Genomic DNA, 14686 nt, shown 5'->3' with positions numbered 1-14686 from the left:
CTCACATTCATTTGTTTATTGAGTCATTGTTAACAGAATTGTAATAGCACTATTTGAACCATTTAACCATCACATTATTTTTACAAATCAGCCAAGCCAAGTCAGTCGCTCATCGTGTTCCCATGTGTGATGACACAATTATTCATCCATATGACAATGAATATATGCGTAACAGCTAGTGATGCAATAAATTCATTGAATTTACTAGATCTGCTAGGTTAAGTCTTACCAATCATGAGCTTGTCTAACCTTTAATTTGCTCACTCATCAGTCAACCCGGGAGACTGTGAGTATTTTCAAAGGTCAGTTTGTAGGATTCTTCCAGCAGGGCACCTTTATGGAGGACTCCACACAGGCTCGCAGTGAGCGGTGCTTGTCAGCTTCAGTACATTATCAGCCTCTGCACTGCTGACTCACAGAGCTCCTGTGAGGTCTGTCACAGCTCCTGCAGCCACCAGGTCCCTCAAGAAGAGTTTCTCAGCATTAACGTCGTGCACCACCTGGATGATGATAATAGAAATGAGCCAAAGTTAAATCACAACATGAGACTTTGAGAGCCTTAAACATGCATATCACTGTGTAGTAATCTAAATTTACTTGAGCCTTCATTGCGTCCATGCGTATGGTCTCATAGTAGTGAAGCCTGGCCCCTGGGTGCTGCATGTCGTAGCCAAAACCTGCCAGGCTCACCTGGTCACACAGCTGCAAAGCCATCACCAACGCACTGGCGCCCAGTGTTGGCACCATCTACTTGAAGAGGAGAAAATATCTATTTTTTCAACCAGTATGATATGGTTCTATAGGAAAAGCCCATTATAAAGGGCAGTGGGTTATAAAATGAACACGTTATCCTCTTGAAGGAAAGGTTGTATTTGCTCATCTTTCACTCCCTTTATTCATAGGTTTATGGCAAAGTCAACACATGTCTGAGCAAGGCATATACATATGTTATTCAGGACCGGTTAGGCTACTCAGAAGGGCCATTGTTCTAGATTTCCTTTTTTTATTATTTATTTGTATGCAGTATTGTATGAAAGCATACAAACAAGCATAAGAAAAACATGTTAGAACTCACGTTTCCCTGTTTCAGAGCATATTTCTGTAGGACTTGTCCTGTTTTGTGAATAATCTCTGGGTGGAGGATCCTGAAGTTCTCTGGTTTCAGTGGAATATCATCCACGACCTCCCTCCAGAACCATATTTTGGACCAAAAGCTCTATTCAAAAACAACAGGAGATGTAGAGCATGTGAGGCAGTGAGTGTGATGATGTGATAGTGGTGTTGCTGCATGAGTTGCTGTGACACATTAATGGCTTATGTAATATGCTGTATGTGTGTGCAATGGTTCCTGTGACGTATAGGCTTACCAGAGGCTGTTTGGTGATGACAGAAGTGAGCCAGTCCAGGTCCAGGCTCTTAAAGACCACCAGAGCAACCATGGTGGTCTTTTTGTACTCGTTTGCGGAGTGAGGTGCTGCCTCTGGGTAAATCAGGCGGATGGTGGTGCGAGAACCAGCGTCTTTCTCATGGCCAGACACTGGAGCATTATTCAGCCTGGTAACAGAGTTGAAAATGTATGAAATGGAAAGGGAAGCTTTTCCCCTAACCGTACTAAACTAGTAAGATATCCTTCCACCTGTTTTGTCTAACAGTGGCGCACATACCTGATAATGATGTCATACTGATCTATATGGGATCCAAGATGGCTCCCATGTAGAACCCCTCCACTGCCCACCACCACGCATCGCCTGCAGTTGCCTTCCCTCTTCAGTGATGGAGGCAGGCCAGGCTGAGGCAGAGATGCAAGAGCAAGGGCCAGATGCTCCTCGCTGCCCTGGAGCCCCAGAGGAGGGGACAGATCCCAGGGCACAGACCTTTCCTGCTGCACAAACACAGGGATGTCTAGGAGGCCTGCAGAACATGACAAGGGCTTGAGGTGGTTCAGGCACCAGCGAGGCTGGCAGGGGCCTGAAAGTAGGGAGGCTGACTGATTTAGTAAGACCTGAAGAGAGGCACAAAAATAGAGAGAGATGAGGTAAGAGTAAAGAAATGATCTAAAATGATTGCTAAGATGTGCCTCCATACCAAATCTTTAGGATGTTGGTTGTCGTCACTGAGAGCTGACACTTTATCCAAGGGGAGATATGCAGGAATCAGAATAGCCGAGTAGCATCCAATGAGCAGCACCAGACTGAAGGCAAGGTTTTCTCTCCTATACAACAGAGAGATAAAAAAAAGAAGCTTTATAGCATTAATTCACAGGTAAACAAAATAAATACAGTGCCTGCAGAGATGTACCTGCCAAGGAAAGATTCCCTGGTGTCAGTCTTTGCGATCACTTGCTGCCAGTGAAAGAGAGGCGTTGGTGTTGCAGCCTCCGCAGCCTCGGGCACGAGTGGAGAGCCGTCGTCCGGGGCCTCTACACTCAAGTGATTCAGCGTCACCATGGCACCTGTACTTTCACCTGAAACACACGCATCATTCAACTGGCAGTAGTGATTATTACCTAAATCCTTTATAAAAAAAAAATGCCATGCACAAATATTGCTTCTCTCTATAGTAAAGAAAAACATTCTTAATAAAAACACAAAAGTATTTGTAGATCTTAGAGTACCGTCTTACCTATTTCACTATTACATGTAAACAAACACTATGTTTGAATTGTGTCTACACACTAAAACATCAAGAGGATCATCAATTGAGTGATGTGAACTGTATAACTCACAGCCAGCCTGGTAGAGATGTAAAGCGGATGGTTAGCTGTCCGCTCTCCAGTGCTCCATGCTTAAAGGGAAAGCCGTGTCCTGTGCAGCTAAAATGGCTGCTGCTGCTTCCTACTCCACTGAACTCTGCCTGCCTCAATAACACGTTAAACATTAACATGTCACTCAGTCACACTCTGGCAGGAATGCCTGTAAATAAGCATGTGTGGGACCAATTGTCCCATCCAATAGAAATCTGCATGTAAATGTCAGCAAGAAAAAGGGGGAGTGTCCGGAAAACCAACTCATTGTAAGGAAGAATTGATAAAGAAGCACTGGATGACACCTTCCAGGTTTGATGCTTTCTCTTTAGTGTGTGTTTGTCTGATATACCTATCAAATGTTTGGAAAAAATACCCAAGTCGAGGCTGGCCAGTGATTGATTGTTGGTGTGCTTTCAGACAGATATTTACAAGGTATCACTTGGCAGTAATGAAACCTTTATAAATAACATAATCCCCCAAAACAGTGTGTTAATGAGGGTTGTACTCATGTGAAGAGAGGCACACACTGTTGCAACAACAGGAGTGACTAAATCCAGGAGCTTGTGGAATGAATATACCCTCAGCTCATGACTCGGGCATGACATGCCTGAAGGTTGGATGTACTTGTGTGTGTGTGTGTGTGTGTGTGTGTGTGTGTGTGTGTGTGTGTGTGTGTATGGGGGCTTGACAGAGAGGAAAAGAGGGAGAGGGAAAGAGAGAGGGAGATTGTAATGCTGGCGCACAAACATACATTTGTACACACACCAAAGTGCACACACACCTGTTTGGTGGGGTGACACAATGTCCCACCATGAACCCGGTATTCCAGCCAGGAAGCCACTGGGCTCGCAGCGCTTCTGTATAAAGTGACATGCAGTCCGTCCGATTTTACTCCGGGTTACTAGTTAAAGTTCAAAAGCTTCAGCTATTCAAAATTACTTTATTGACTGTTTTATCTTTTTTTGTATCAAACAGAAATGGAAGACGTTGCGCAGTGGGGAGCCGATGTGATGGACCATAAAACAGGAATAGAGAAGAAAGTTCAGGTAAGTGAGAGAAATACCATAACTTTTCCAACATAACATTTCTGATAATTTTTCATTGATATGTCAGTATGGCTCCTAGAATGATAATTATTATAAAGAATTAATGTTACTCATGCCACAGTATCACAATTTGAAAAGCCCTGATTTGTGAAAACATGTTAATGGTTATTTTATGTGAGGACATGTGAATTAATGAGCTGTTATATCCTTGAAAACATGTCGGCATGAAATTAAGCCCCGGACATGAGGACAAAATATCTGTCAGCCTACTTCAACATCCATTTGTAGATATATTGAAAAACGCATCCCTGGGACCACTATATGAAATTGCTTGCAGTTAGATCATTTTCTTTTCAATCATGACCTGATGCGTTGGCCCAGAGTGGTGTTACATTTAATTTCACAGAGTTACACTGAATCCTGTTTTTCTTGAATTTGAATTAGCAGAAACGGCTCCTGTTCATATGCTTTGCCTTTCAAATCCATAAACATGATAATTCTGTTTGCTTAACCTTGTGTATCAAGACATTTGGTTGAAAGTTGTTTTATTGTGATGCCAAATTGACTTTAGCATTTATTTCCGACACAGGACTAACAGAACACGGTCTATCTTGCCACAGATTGAGAATAATTTGTATTCCTTTTATTTGAACCAAACAAAAGAATGAACTGCCAACAAAAAAGGTTATCATAGTAAATAATGGTTGACCTAAACTTCATGAAAAAACATAAAGAACAGCACATAAGAGACAATTTTTGGGGAAGGTTGCTTTTGTTTTTGCCAGGTCTAGCTTGCACTAGGCTGTGAATTTACTTTGACATTTACACTTCCATTCCCAGCTCTCAACACCCCTTAGCCTACTTGGCACATTTGCTTGACAAGCCAATAGTACCTCTCTCATCTGGGTTTTCCAACTGTTTTCTACATTATCACTGTTTCTGTCATTTTCCAGGCAGAGGAGAGAGGGAGGAGTACCTCCCCAGACCTACACTGTGAGATTTTGGACTTGAGTGGAGGAGAGAATCTCACAGAGCTGTGCAAAAGGGAAAAAAAGATCAAGGAAACATACTCGCCCAGGGTGTCTGTGGAAAGCCCTGCGGTGAGCTACAATTTTTCAGAAACCTTATGTTCATGTGCACAACTGCGATATAAAAATTGAATCACGCTCTCTCTTCTGTCCCTATGTTTCTCTGTGTGTGTGTGTGTGTGTGTTTCTGTGTGACAGATAGGGCCCACGGATACTGCAGAATTCATGAATGCAGCCAGTCAAGGCAAACTGAATGTAATAGACAAGTATCTGACTGATGGTGGGAACCCTAATGTCCATGATGAGGTATGCTCTCCCTGTGTGGAAGTAGATTAGATACGTTTACAACATACTACAAGTCATTTCTATTCATGATATTTTTAACTTTCCAGTTGAAGAGGACAGCACTACACCGTGCCTCCCTGGAAGGACACACTGCAGTTATCCAAACGCTTTTAGAAAAAGGAGCCGATATCAACTTTAAAGATCAAGTAAGACGTGCGGGCACAGGCCTTGTTTGTAAAGATGATGATGAGATTGGTTGAGATTATCTTCACTCACTAAAGCTCCAGCCTCTAGTGGCCTGAAGTGAGCGCTATTAATAGAATGGGACCATCCGACTGTGTTTCAGCTGGGCTGCAGGGCCATACACTGGGCCTGCAGAGGGGGAAGCCCGGATGTTGTTAAAGCCCTGAAGAGCCTCGGGGCTGACCTGAATGCTCGAGATAAGGTGAATGAGCATTTAATTTGTGCCTCAGTTTGTACCGGGACTCATATTTGTGTATCCGTGAACAGACCGTAGGACCTATACTGACATACAGTTGGTCCAGTATGTGTTGTGGCTGTGACTATGTGTCAATGTCCACACTGCAGTTGTACAGCACTCCTCTGCATGTGGCCACAAGAACAGGTCACACCGCCATTGTTGAGTACCTGCTGTCCTGTGGTGCCAAAATCAACTCCAAGGACAGGGTAGGCATCCGCTCAACAGAGTGTTTCGCTTCTGTGTTTCTTCATCTCTATAATTCATTTCCTGCCATTCATATTTTTTTCTACTCTCAGGAGGGAGACACGGCCCTGCATGATGCTGTGCGACTCAACAGATACAAGATAGTGAAGCTGCTCATAGCTGCAGGGGCAGACACAAATATAAAAAATCATGTGAGTTGTTCTTCCTGTTAATGTTGATGTCTGGTTTAGCTTAAAGATGATTTTAAAGGAACAGTTTTGTCATTTTCGTAAATTTACAAATTGCTTTTCCCCGCTCAAATTTAGATTGACGATCAATACAATGCACATATCTATATGTTCAATATGATGCTACAGCCATTAGCTAGTTAGGTTAGCTTAGCTTAAAGACTGGAAACCGCTAAAGCTCAGCTCGTTTTTTAATCCAAACAAAAAAAGTATAAAATATCAACTTGACTATTTCTTGGCCGTTAACAGTTACTTCCTGGAGTTTCTGCTAGTTGGTGGAGACTTGTCCTACCAAGAAATATTTCAGCACATAAGCCCCCGTAAAATGTCGAATTGAAGGTTTTATACTTGGATTTTTTGATTAAATCAACAAGATATTAGGTGTTAACTAAGGATCTTTTAAGATGCTGGTAGATGGGTTTTGTTACCTTTGGTGAGGAGCCAGGCTAACTGTTTCCCCCATGTTTCCAGTCGCATGCTAAGATAAGTTAACCTAACGGTTAACCCAAGAAATGCTCATGATTTAAAAGAAAGAGATGAGCTTCTGTAGCCTCACATAGATATTTAACGTGGACAAAGACATTGTCATCCAACCCTTGACAAGGAAGCAGATAAACATGTCGAAGTATTCCTTTAAAGAACACTTATTAAATGCATATAAGAAGCTAAGATGCCGTAGGTCATATCTCAACACTGTACATACAATATGACCCCTCACTGACACACTGACAGTAACAACTGTGTTACAGGAAGGAGTGACTGCAGTGCAGCAGGTAAAGCAATGGCAGTTTGACATCATGGAGACCCTGCAGAGACTGGAGAAGCCGAGGGAGGTGGGACCTGAAAACACCCCCAGGGAGGAGTGAATAGTGCAAAAGATGTACATCTCCTCAAACTGTATATTCTATATGACATAACATTATACAACTATCTGTCTCAGGTTCAAAATACATTTTGTAATTCCACTGTATGTCTGTGTACATCATATTTGAGTATATCCATTATATGTGCTCACCAACAAAATCCGCCTTTATAGGGCATGGAGTTTAAACCTCTGAGAAGTGTTTGAACTTTGACACTAAAAAATTGTCAGCTTGGATGTGACAGATTCAGCTCTGCTTATCTTTAAAAAAAAAAAAAAGGAAACAAGAACATATGAATGAAGAAACAAAGCTGAATTTCTCAAACGGGTTTGCCGAGCTTTAGCTTTTGATGTTCCCTTCTTAACAGCTTTATGATCTGAGCAGTGCTCTCGTGGATAGTTCAAATCTGATTTGTGATGCCTTTGTAAGTTGAATAATATCAGTAGATACTGCTGTGCAGAAGCTGCATTTGAATATACATCAAGAGCTCGTTGTTTTATTGAGGCGACAGATAAGGCCTGAGCACACAGTAGCGCTGTGTTTGAGACTTCAGCTGACGATAGCAGAGATGGCTGGTATGCCCCCGCTTTAAGTCCGGGATTCAAGGGGAGCTCAGTGGACATATTTTCCTTCTATCATCAGTGGCTCAAATGTTCCTGAGGGAGGTTGGTCATTCACACAGGGGAAACCAATAGCTTGCTCCAATGCTTGCAATGTAGTTGTTTATGCACATTTATGTCAGTACACATACAGCCATTCATTTTGTGAGCACATTTTGTCCAACAGCTACTGCTGCGTTTTTCACAGTGTGACTGTAAAATGCTGTTTTGAAAAGAGTGCAGTCTTCTGTTAAAAAACAATGTGTTCATTGTAGACAACTCCTCAGATAGATTATCAGCCACACACAGTATTTCCTGTTCCAAGCGAGGCTGTGTAACTGTCAGGGACGTCAGCGGAGACACGTAACATGTGCAATACAAGGTTAGGCACACTACGTGACGGTGTTGTCATTTATTTTGTCAACCTGACCCTAACAGGGTTATCACGGTATATCGTCAATATAATAAAGTTCTTGGATCAGAAAGATTAAATCGGTTGGACTGATGTGTTTTTTTTACAGCTTTAGTTATGTTGTTTTCAGTTCTATGTGAGCTAAACACTGTATGCTGTTGTGCTGAACTGTTGCTGAGGGCTGCAGTGGTGTAGAATGAGTAGGGGGATGGGAAAACGGGAGGCTTCTGCTTTGCAGCTAAAAACCAGAAGAACCTGTTTATCCATGAAATGGTTAAAACGTCTTCCCTATAGCCCACATCTCAGCCTTTATGTTCGAACATCAGAAATGGCTGCATAATCATCTAAAAATGTATTTCTTTGTCATGTTTCTGTGTCCAAGCGCAATGGCACACGTTTCTGTTGTCATCACAAGGCTTTATTTCACACATTACAGCCTCTTTTATTTTGTACATACACAGACCTATTCCAGGAGAACGAGGTGATGTGTCGTAGTTGTATCTAAGAGCACTCAAAGCAACATTATATTGTTACTGAAAAAAAGGTAACCATGGCAATGGTATTTTCCAGGCAGGTGAAAGTCTGTACAGGCACGCTTTTAAAGCACCATTTGTTTCCAGTTGGAAATAGATGTGGAATTTCTGTGAATTCAACTCCACTCAGGCAGGCGTGTGTAGACAAACAAGGCATGAGCAGGTGCCGTCTCCTAAATAGTTGAAAGGAAAAATCCTATTACATGATCTGAAAAGTAGGATATTACACACTTTGCACATACAGCTAAACATTAAAGTATAATTTGTGCGTGTAGATAGTGGTACTGATGCATGCACTGGTCTGCTTTTCTGTGTCCAATGGTACCTTCAATCTTTCTGATTGTACTTTGCAGCACACTGCGGTACCAGAGATGGTATTCAAAGCCAGCAGCAGTATGGGTTCATGATATTGAGTATAGATTTTTTTTTCCCCTCATAGAAAATAACAATGAAAACCAGGAACTGCAATAATCCAGGCTTGAGATTTAAGGAATATTTACAACAGAATATCATATAAATTCCCTGTTTAATCTACGGTCCTTTTGTTTTTCTTGCGCACTAGAGCCTCAGGTGGATTTGTCCCCATTGATTTTTCTTTATTGTTCAGCTATAAGAAATTACACATGTAACTCCTGTTGACTCTTCCAGGCTTCCTTAGCTGTAATATCATTTGATTGTCTTTGGTTGAATTTCTATGTAGGCAACCCTAGACAAACCACGTCTACAACTGCTTTGTAAGGCCTATACACCGTTCAAGTACACCAAATTCATCTGTAATCACAGAATAGCTGCGATCGGCTATAATGGTTAATACATTTCTTAAAATACTCAACCACACTGTCTTAAATAACTCAGTAACAACAAGTTCTACCTGACCAATCAAACAAGTATATCTTAATCCATTTGAAAGGTCAGAACAAACACAATCAATGACAATGAATATGTGTACATCTCACAGAAAAACACATAATTACATATCCTTAAATATACATCTGGTTTATAAATTATGTCATTCAGCTGCCTCAATTAAGCTATATGTCCCTAATTCAATGCATTTCATTTTGATGTTCTTAACAACTTTGAGAAAGTCCAGTAATCCGAGTCCTTCAGGTTACACAGGGGAGGGAGACATGAGAGAATTATCCAGCAGAGTTAAATCTCCCCTCCCATGATTTCCACTGGGAGAGGGAGGTATATTGGAGAGAGGAGAGTTACCGGACTTGTGAGTGATGGGAGCTGAGACTCAGCACCAGCTTAGCAACGTATCCCTCAGACTGAAGGTAATCTTCAAATCCAGTCCTCAAATTCGTTAGGTCGATAGACACCTTAGGGCAAATGATGCAGAGGAGAAGGGAAGGAGAGGGAACTGCACATCATCTCATTTTCAGATGGACACCCTGGAACTACACTCCTGTACCAAAATGTCTTTAAGGCAAACGTGAATACTGGTCTTCTAAAAGGAGAAACACCAGTGACATAATGCACGCAAAGATACAGTTTGCAGCAGCACTGGTAATTGAGATGAGATTTTAAAGGTGCCCCGTGGAGTTTTTGTGAACAAACAAGTTATGTTTACATTCACATCTGTATGGCCTGACAAACACATTGAATGCATCTCCTTACTCATAAAACATTTGTAAAGCTATTTTTTTTTTAATAGGTTTAAATTGTACATTGTTTAGGTCCACTTTTGCTAGCTTGTTGTACCAGAGGTCGAAACCTCACAGGGGACCTTTAAGTACCACTCTGTTGTAATAGATTGCAGCATTTCTTAAGATAAATTGATCGATGTTGTGGATCAAGTCTTCGACATACAGACTTACTTTACTCCTCCTAATGAAGCAGAAAGAAAACAAAAGCTGAGAGGTCTCCCATATTCCGTATGAAAGCTAACTATTCTTGAGAAAAACACTAAGACACTATTTATGTGTACAATAATTTGAACAAGGGAACCCAGCACCATTTGGTGTTTACAGGACTTGTGAAGTTAAAAGTGTGCTTCATGGTGTTGTGCATTTCAAGTCAGTCATACAGAAAGACATTGTTTGGTCAAACTGCATGTGCATTCCAAGCCACTGGCTAAGCAGGGAAAAAATAACAAAGAAAGATATGGTGAAAAAGAGAGAAAGCCAGAGAGAGAAGAGCTGGAGGGAGGTATACGAGTACACGTCCTTGAGGCCCTCCTGGAAAGTGCTTGAACTCTGACTGTGTCTCTTCCGGGGTCCATGACAGTCAAAGTGCCAGACTGCGAGCGTTGGAGGCTGAAGCCTGCGCACGCTGCACCACTCCTGGACACTTCTCTCTCTTTTGCAGCTTGTGGTTTTGAAACAAGCCTTCGTTTCGCGGAACACCGTGAGCTCCATCTGAGAAAGTCAATAGCCCTGAAGGCACAGACACAGGGCACTATGACCAACCACAGAGATACTACAGACATCCTGATGAAACTGTACCAGTGATGTAACAGACTTACCATATCCCTCAACACGTCCATCTTTAAACTCTCCTTCAAACTTCATGCCATCGTATCGACTGAAGACTCCTGCGCCTTGAAACTTTCCGTGTGCAAATTCTCCTTCGTGCCTGAAACGGTGGGAAAGGGGGGCAGGGTGTCATTTGTACCTCTTGATTGAGGACTGAAAACTTGCTTTCTTTTTGGCTCACTCACCTGGATCCGTCTGTGAAGAGCAGTACACCAGAGCCGTGGAAGAGTCCATTCTCAAACTGGCCAGAGTAGCAGGTTCCATCCTGAAACTTGAGCTGGCCAACACCATGCCTCCGACCTGGAAAGTCGCACATCAGAGTGAGTAATGGCTCAAACTTCAAACACAGGAAATCCTGTCAAGGCAAACAACCTTGTCGATTCACATTTGATCCACATTGGTGTCATCACGCCTCATCTAACCACTTAGCCTCTTTTGGAGTAATCTTTCGGAATAGCTCGTGTACTATAAGAGATGACCAACTGAGCTTGACATTTGAACTTGCAATGCGGCTCAGGGTTTTATATTCACTTGGTATTGGAGAGCCACTACATATGTCACGAGTCAGTGCGTGCTCGGATTTAGGTGTCCTCCCCCCTCTCTGTCAGCTAAAGGTTTACTACTGAATTAGGAGTCCCATCTGCCTCCTGTGTGGTGGGAATTACAGCACTCTAATCCAGCAGATATTTTAGCAGGGATTTCCACTTTAGGATCCAGACTGTGAAAGCAGTCAAGGAATGTACTTGCATTCCCCTCTTAGTAGCCTATGATCCACTACTGAAGCTTGAAATCGTGTCAGAGGGCACACACCTATAGGTTTCTGGGCAACTTCTACAACTGGTTTTGCCAAACAGGAAAAGTGGGCCAAGTTGCCCTTGAAGGGTGAAGAGATATACCAGTTTAAAAGCAGTGTTTGCGTTGACCTAAAAGCAGCTCAAAATCATCCCAAACCCGGATGCTAAGATAGAACAAAACCCCCCCGATGGTCTTGTTCCTAGTATTTCGATGGAGTTGGGTTTCTCAGCAACAGCTGACAGAGGACTCTCTAATATTTCCCAAACAGGTCCAAAGTCTAATCCAGAAGATTTGACAAAGCCAGAGCTGGTAAATCTGGCTCTGTTCGTCATGGGTTGCCAATGCTAGCTAATTGGGATTTGATTAAACAGCTTGAGCTTGCATGTCACTAACATCACTGGATGTGTGTGTGAGAAAGAGTTATAGCAGTGCAAGCATCCACGTATCCTCGACAAAGATTTAACATTTACAAATACAGTGTATGAGTATAGCTAAACAGGCATGTGTCGAAAAGATTAGATCCTTTAGAAAAGTAGCATGCTGGGAAGCTTGCTAAAGTAACATTAACCGGCAACTATTGATATTAATATTTTGTTTGTGTATGTGTTCAGTTTTTGAAATTGAGTACCAGCATACCAGAATACTTGTGTTGAATCCAAACTTTGCATAACAAACACAGAATGCATTTTCCCAGTCTGTCAGTGTCTCACCATTCCCTTTCACTCGGCTATTAAATCACACATTGATGCCTTGGAGAGACATCATGAGGAGGACTAGATGTACAGAACAGAAGGTGCAAGTGAAAGCTTGTCACATCTCTGTAGTTAAGTTAGTGATGCTTGCACACACACTTTATTTAAAAATGAAAAGCAGGACTGTCTTGCCTTCTTTCCACTCGCCGTGGTACTCTTCCCCACTGGCATAGGTGAAAGATCCTCTGGTCAGAGTCATGTCCCCTCTGTTTTTAACACACAAACACACTCATTGGCAAAAGAGCCAAAGAACACATCTATATCAGTGACCAACAATTTACATTTAAAAGAAAGGTTTTCAGAGTGAGAGGGCATCTATGAGTCTCTTCTAGCTGTGAGAGGCTGTTCTTCAGCTGACCATGACCTCTGACCTCACTGTGGAGGGAAGCAAACAAAAATAAAATGTCCTCTAATGGGATTATCAGTCCCTCAGTCCATGAAACAGAGGGAGCAACTGTCTATTTAGGACAGACCATACTGTAATGTGGCATTACCTTGAATCAGTTAAATAAGTAAAGACAGAAATCATGCATTAGGCTCACCATACAGCGTCATGTGACCGCCCAGTGTTCCGTTTCTTGACAGTACCCAACCCCATGAATTAATTAGTTTGAGGGTTATTTTACAGGACATGCAGCTTTCACAATTATATAACTGAAGCACGTTTTTTTCTGTCTTCAGATTTTTAAATATGGAGGAAATTGTTGAGAATTGTTATGGGAAAACGCCTTAGTGTAAGTGCATGTTCCTGTAGTTGAACTTTTAAGTGTGGGTCTGACCAAAAGTTAAAGACAACTTGTACCAGATCCTACATCTGTCAACCTAAGAAGCCTGATTAATGCCCAGTGTATGTTGGTGGTGCTGGTGTGAGCTTAACAGCTACACTTGGGGGCGATACGCCTTCTGTAAAGGAATAGGCTGTAAAACGTGACTGTAGCGTGACTGCAGATATCAACAAAAGCTCGCATGGTGACCATTTCAACATTGTGTTTACAACAAATGACCGTGTTTTACAGAATGGAAGTCAGCTGTAGTTTCACCCATTTGGTCGCCATCGAATAAATAATGTTCAGCTCACACCAAGATTGGAACACTAACGTTATTGTAAGTATGCAATTTCTGCTGCCAAATATGTTTCAATCAGTGCAACCTATACATACATGTTGCTAATTTGCTACCGCTATGTAATGACAAGCCTACGCAAATCGATTATAACCTATTGCAAGACAACTACAAGCGAAAAGCGACAACGCCTATTATTGCTATAATTTACCTGTATGCTACGTTTGTTGTCTCTGAAGCATGGAAACCAACCTACAGCAGCGGAGGGGCGTACAAATATGAAAACACCGGCTGAGAAACGTATGTCGCATTCAGGTGGTCCTCGTAAGCTCCTACATCCGAGATCAAGAGTGTATAGGGACATTCACATAGGCTTCACAATAGTTAGGTAAGTCACAAAATGAGAACATATGCAGTAAAGGCGTTAAGTGGCCGTTATTTTATTTTACAAATTGTTGTGTCATAGTAACTACATGAAAAATGTATTTCTATATAATTATATTAAGTATAGTCCTACTTTGATTTGCCTTGTATGCTCTCTGACCCATAAGGACTCAACTAAACAACTGTTATAGAGAGATATCCCTCTCTTCAAGTCGTGTGTATGCTGCTTTTGTTCGTGCATGACGTTCATGCTCTGCTCAGCCCAGGGTTGCAATAATTCCGCCAACACCTGAAGGTAGCATTAGAACAGCATCCCTGCAGCCTCACCGCCGCGCTGTTTCATTGCATGACTGTTGTTGGCCCTCATTGAAAACTTTTCTGATTGCCCTAGTGTCCTCCTGCTTAGAGACTGTGTCAGACATATTAATAAAAGGCTCTTGGGCATTTTTCTGACGGTTCTTGCAGCACTCAACACTACTGCAGTATAATTGTAGTTTAGGTTGTGAGATATGTTGGCCATAGCATACAAAGTACAGACTAGTTAACTATTAAGATGTTATCATTACATTATTATTATCAATACTATGCTACTACTACCACCACTAAACTACTACTAGTATTAATAAGATTACCAGTAATAACAATAACAAGTATTATTATTGTTACTTTATTATATTCCACAGAAAACACTACATACATATGCAGTCTCTGGTGTAGGGATTTAGCTGTTTTTCACAGGGGTAACTGCATAGGCATTAGCTTTTCCCACTCACAATTCAATATTAGCTT

The 14686-nt window shown here is 41.8% G+C and overlaps 3 protein-coding genes across 3 annotated transcripts; 1 reads left to right on the top strand and 2 right to left on the bottom strand.

The window, feature by feature from the left end:
• Positions 1–7: 7 nt before the first annotated feature.
• On the bottom strand, positions 8–2837 carry st3gal7 (ST3 beta-galactoside alpha-2,3-sialyltransferase 7). Its single transcript, XM_079169164.1, has 8 exons — positions 2726–2837; positions 2299–2464; positions 2086–2212; positions 1665–2002; positions 1368–1554; positions 1076–1216; positions 598–747; positions 8–500 (listed from the first exon to the last, which is right to left on the bottom strand). Exons 2-8 carry the CDS (start codon positions 2445–2447, stop codon positions 414–416), a joined length of 1179 nt encoding a protein of 392 aa, XP_079025290.1. The 5' UTR covers positions 2448–2464; positions 2726–2837; the 3' UTR covers positions 8–413.
• Positions 2838–3670: 833 nt separating this feature from the next.
• On the top strand, positions 3671–7116 carry ankrd2 (ankyrin repeat domain 2 (stretch responsive muscle)). Its single transcript, XM_079168558.1, has 8 exons — positions 3671–3792; positions 4746–4892; positions 5019–5126; positions 5213–5311; positions 5452–5550; positions 5694–5792; positions 5883–5981; positions 6767–7116. The coding sequence occupies exons 1-8, from the start codon at positions 3724–3726 to the stop codon at positions 6881–6883; spliced, it is 837 nt and encodes a 278-aa protein (XP_079024684.1). The 5' UTR covers positions 3671–3723; the 3' UTR covers positions 6884–7116.
• Positions 7117–10656: 3540 nt separating this feature from the next.
• On the bottom strand, positions 10657–12650 carry morn4 (MORN repeat containing 4; the record flags this gene model as incomplete). Its single annotated transcript, XM_079169215.1, has 4 exons — positions 10657–10805; positions 10895–11004; positions 11090–11204; positions 12584–12650. The coding sequence occupies 4 exons, from the start codon at positions 12648–12650 to the stop codon at positions 10657–10659; spliced, it is 441 nt and encodes a 146-aa protein (XP_079025341.1).
• Positions 12651–14686: the final 2036 nt, after the last annotated feature.

Source organism: Pholis gunnellus (genome assembly GCF_910591455.1).
Source record: "Pholis gunnellus genome assembly, chromosome: 11".
Taxonomy (NCBI): Eukaryota; Metazoa; Chordata; class Actinopteri; order Perciformes; family Pholidae; genus Pholis; species Pholis gunnellus.
This window is presented reverse-complemented; position numbering and strand designations above follow the sequence as displayed.

What these genes read in the sequence shown, in the direction of transcription:
- st3gal7 (XM_079169164.1), bottom strand. Translation starts at nt 2,447, where the DNA reads ATGGTGACGCTGAATCACTTGAGTGTAGAGGCCCCGGACGACGGCTCT. An exon ending in CAGTATGACATCATTATCAG is followed by an intron (nt 1,555 to 1,664) that starts GTATGTGCGCCA and finishes CTCTGTTACCAG; the next exon opens with GCTGAATAATGCTCCAGTGT. An exon ending in TGGACGCAATGAAGGCTCAA is followed by an intron (nt 501 to 597) that starts GTAAATTTAGAT and finishes ATCATCATCCAG; the next exon opens with GTGGTGCACGACGTTAATGC.
- ankrd2 (XM_079168558.1), top strand. Translation starts at nt 3,724, where the DNA reads ATGGAAGACGTTGCGCAGTGGGGAGCCGATGTGATGGACCATAAAACA. An exon ending in TGTCTGTGGAAAGCCCTGCG is followed by an intron (nt 4,893 to 5,018) that starts GTGAGCTACAAT and finishes TCTGTGTGACAG; the next exon opens with ATAGGGCCCACGGATACTGC. An exon ending in ACCCTAATGTCCATGATGAG is followed by an intron (nt 5,127 to 5,212) that starts GTATGCTCTCCC and finishes TTAACTTTCCAG; the next exon opens with TTGAAGAGGACAGCACTACA.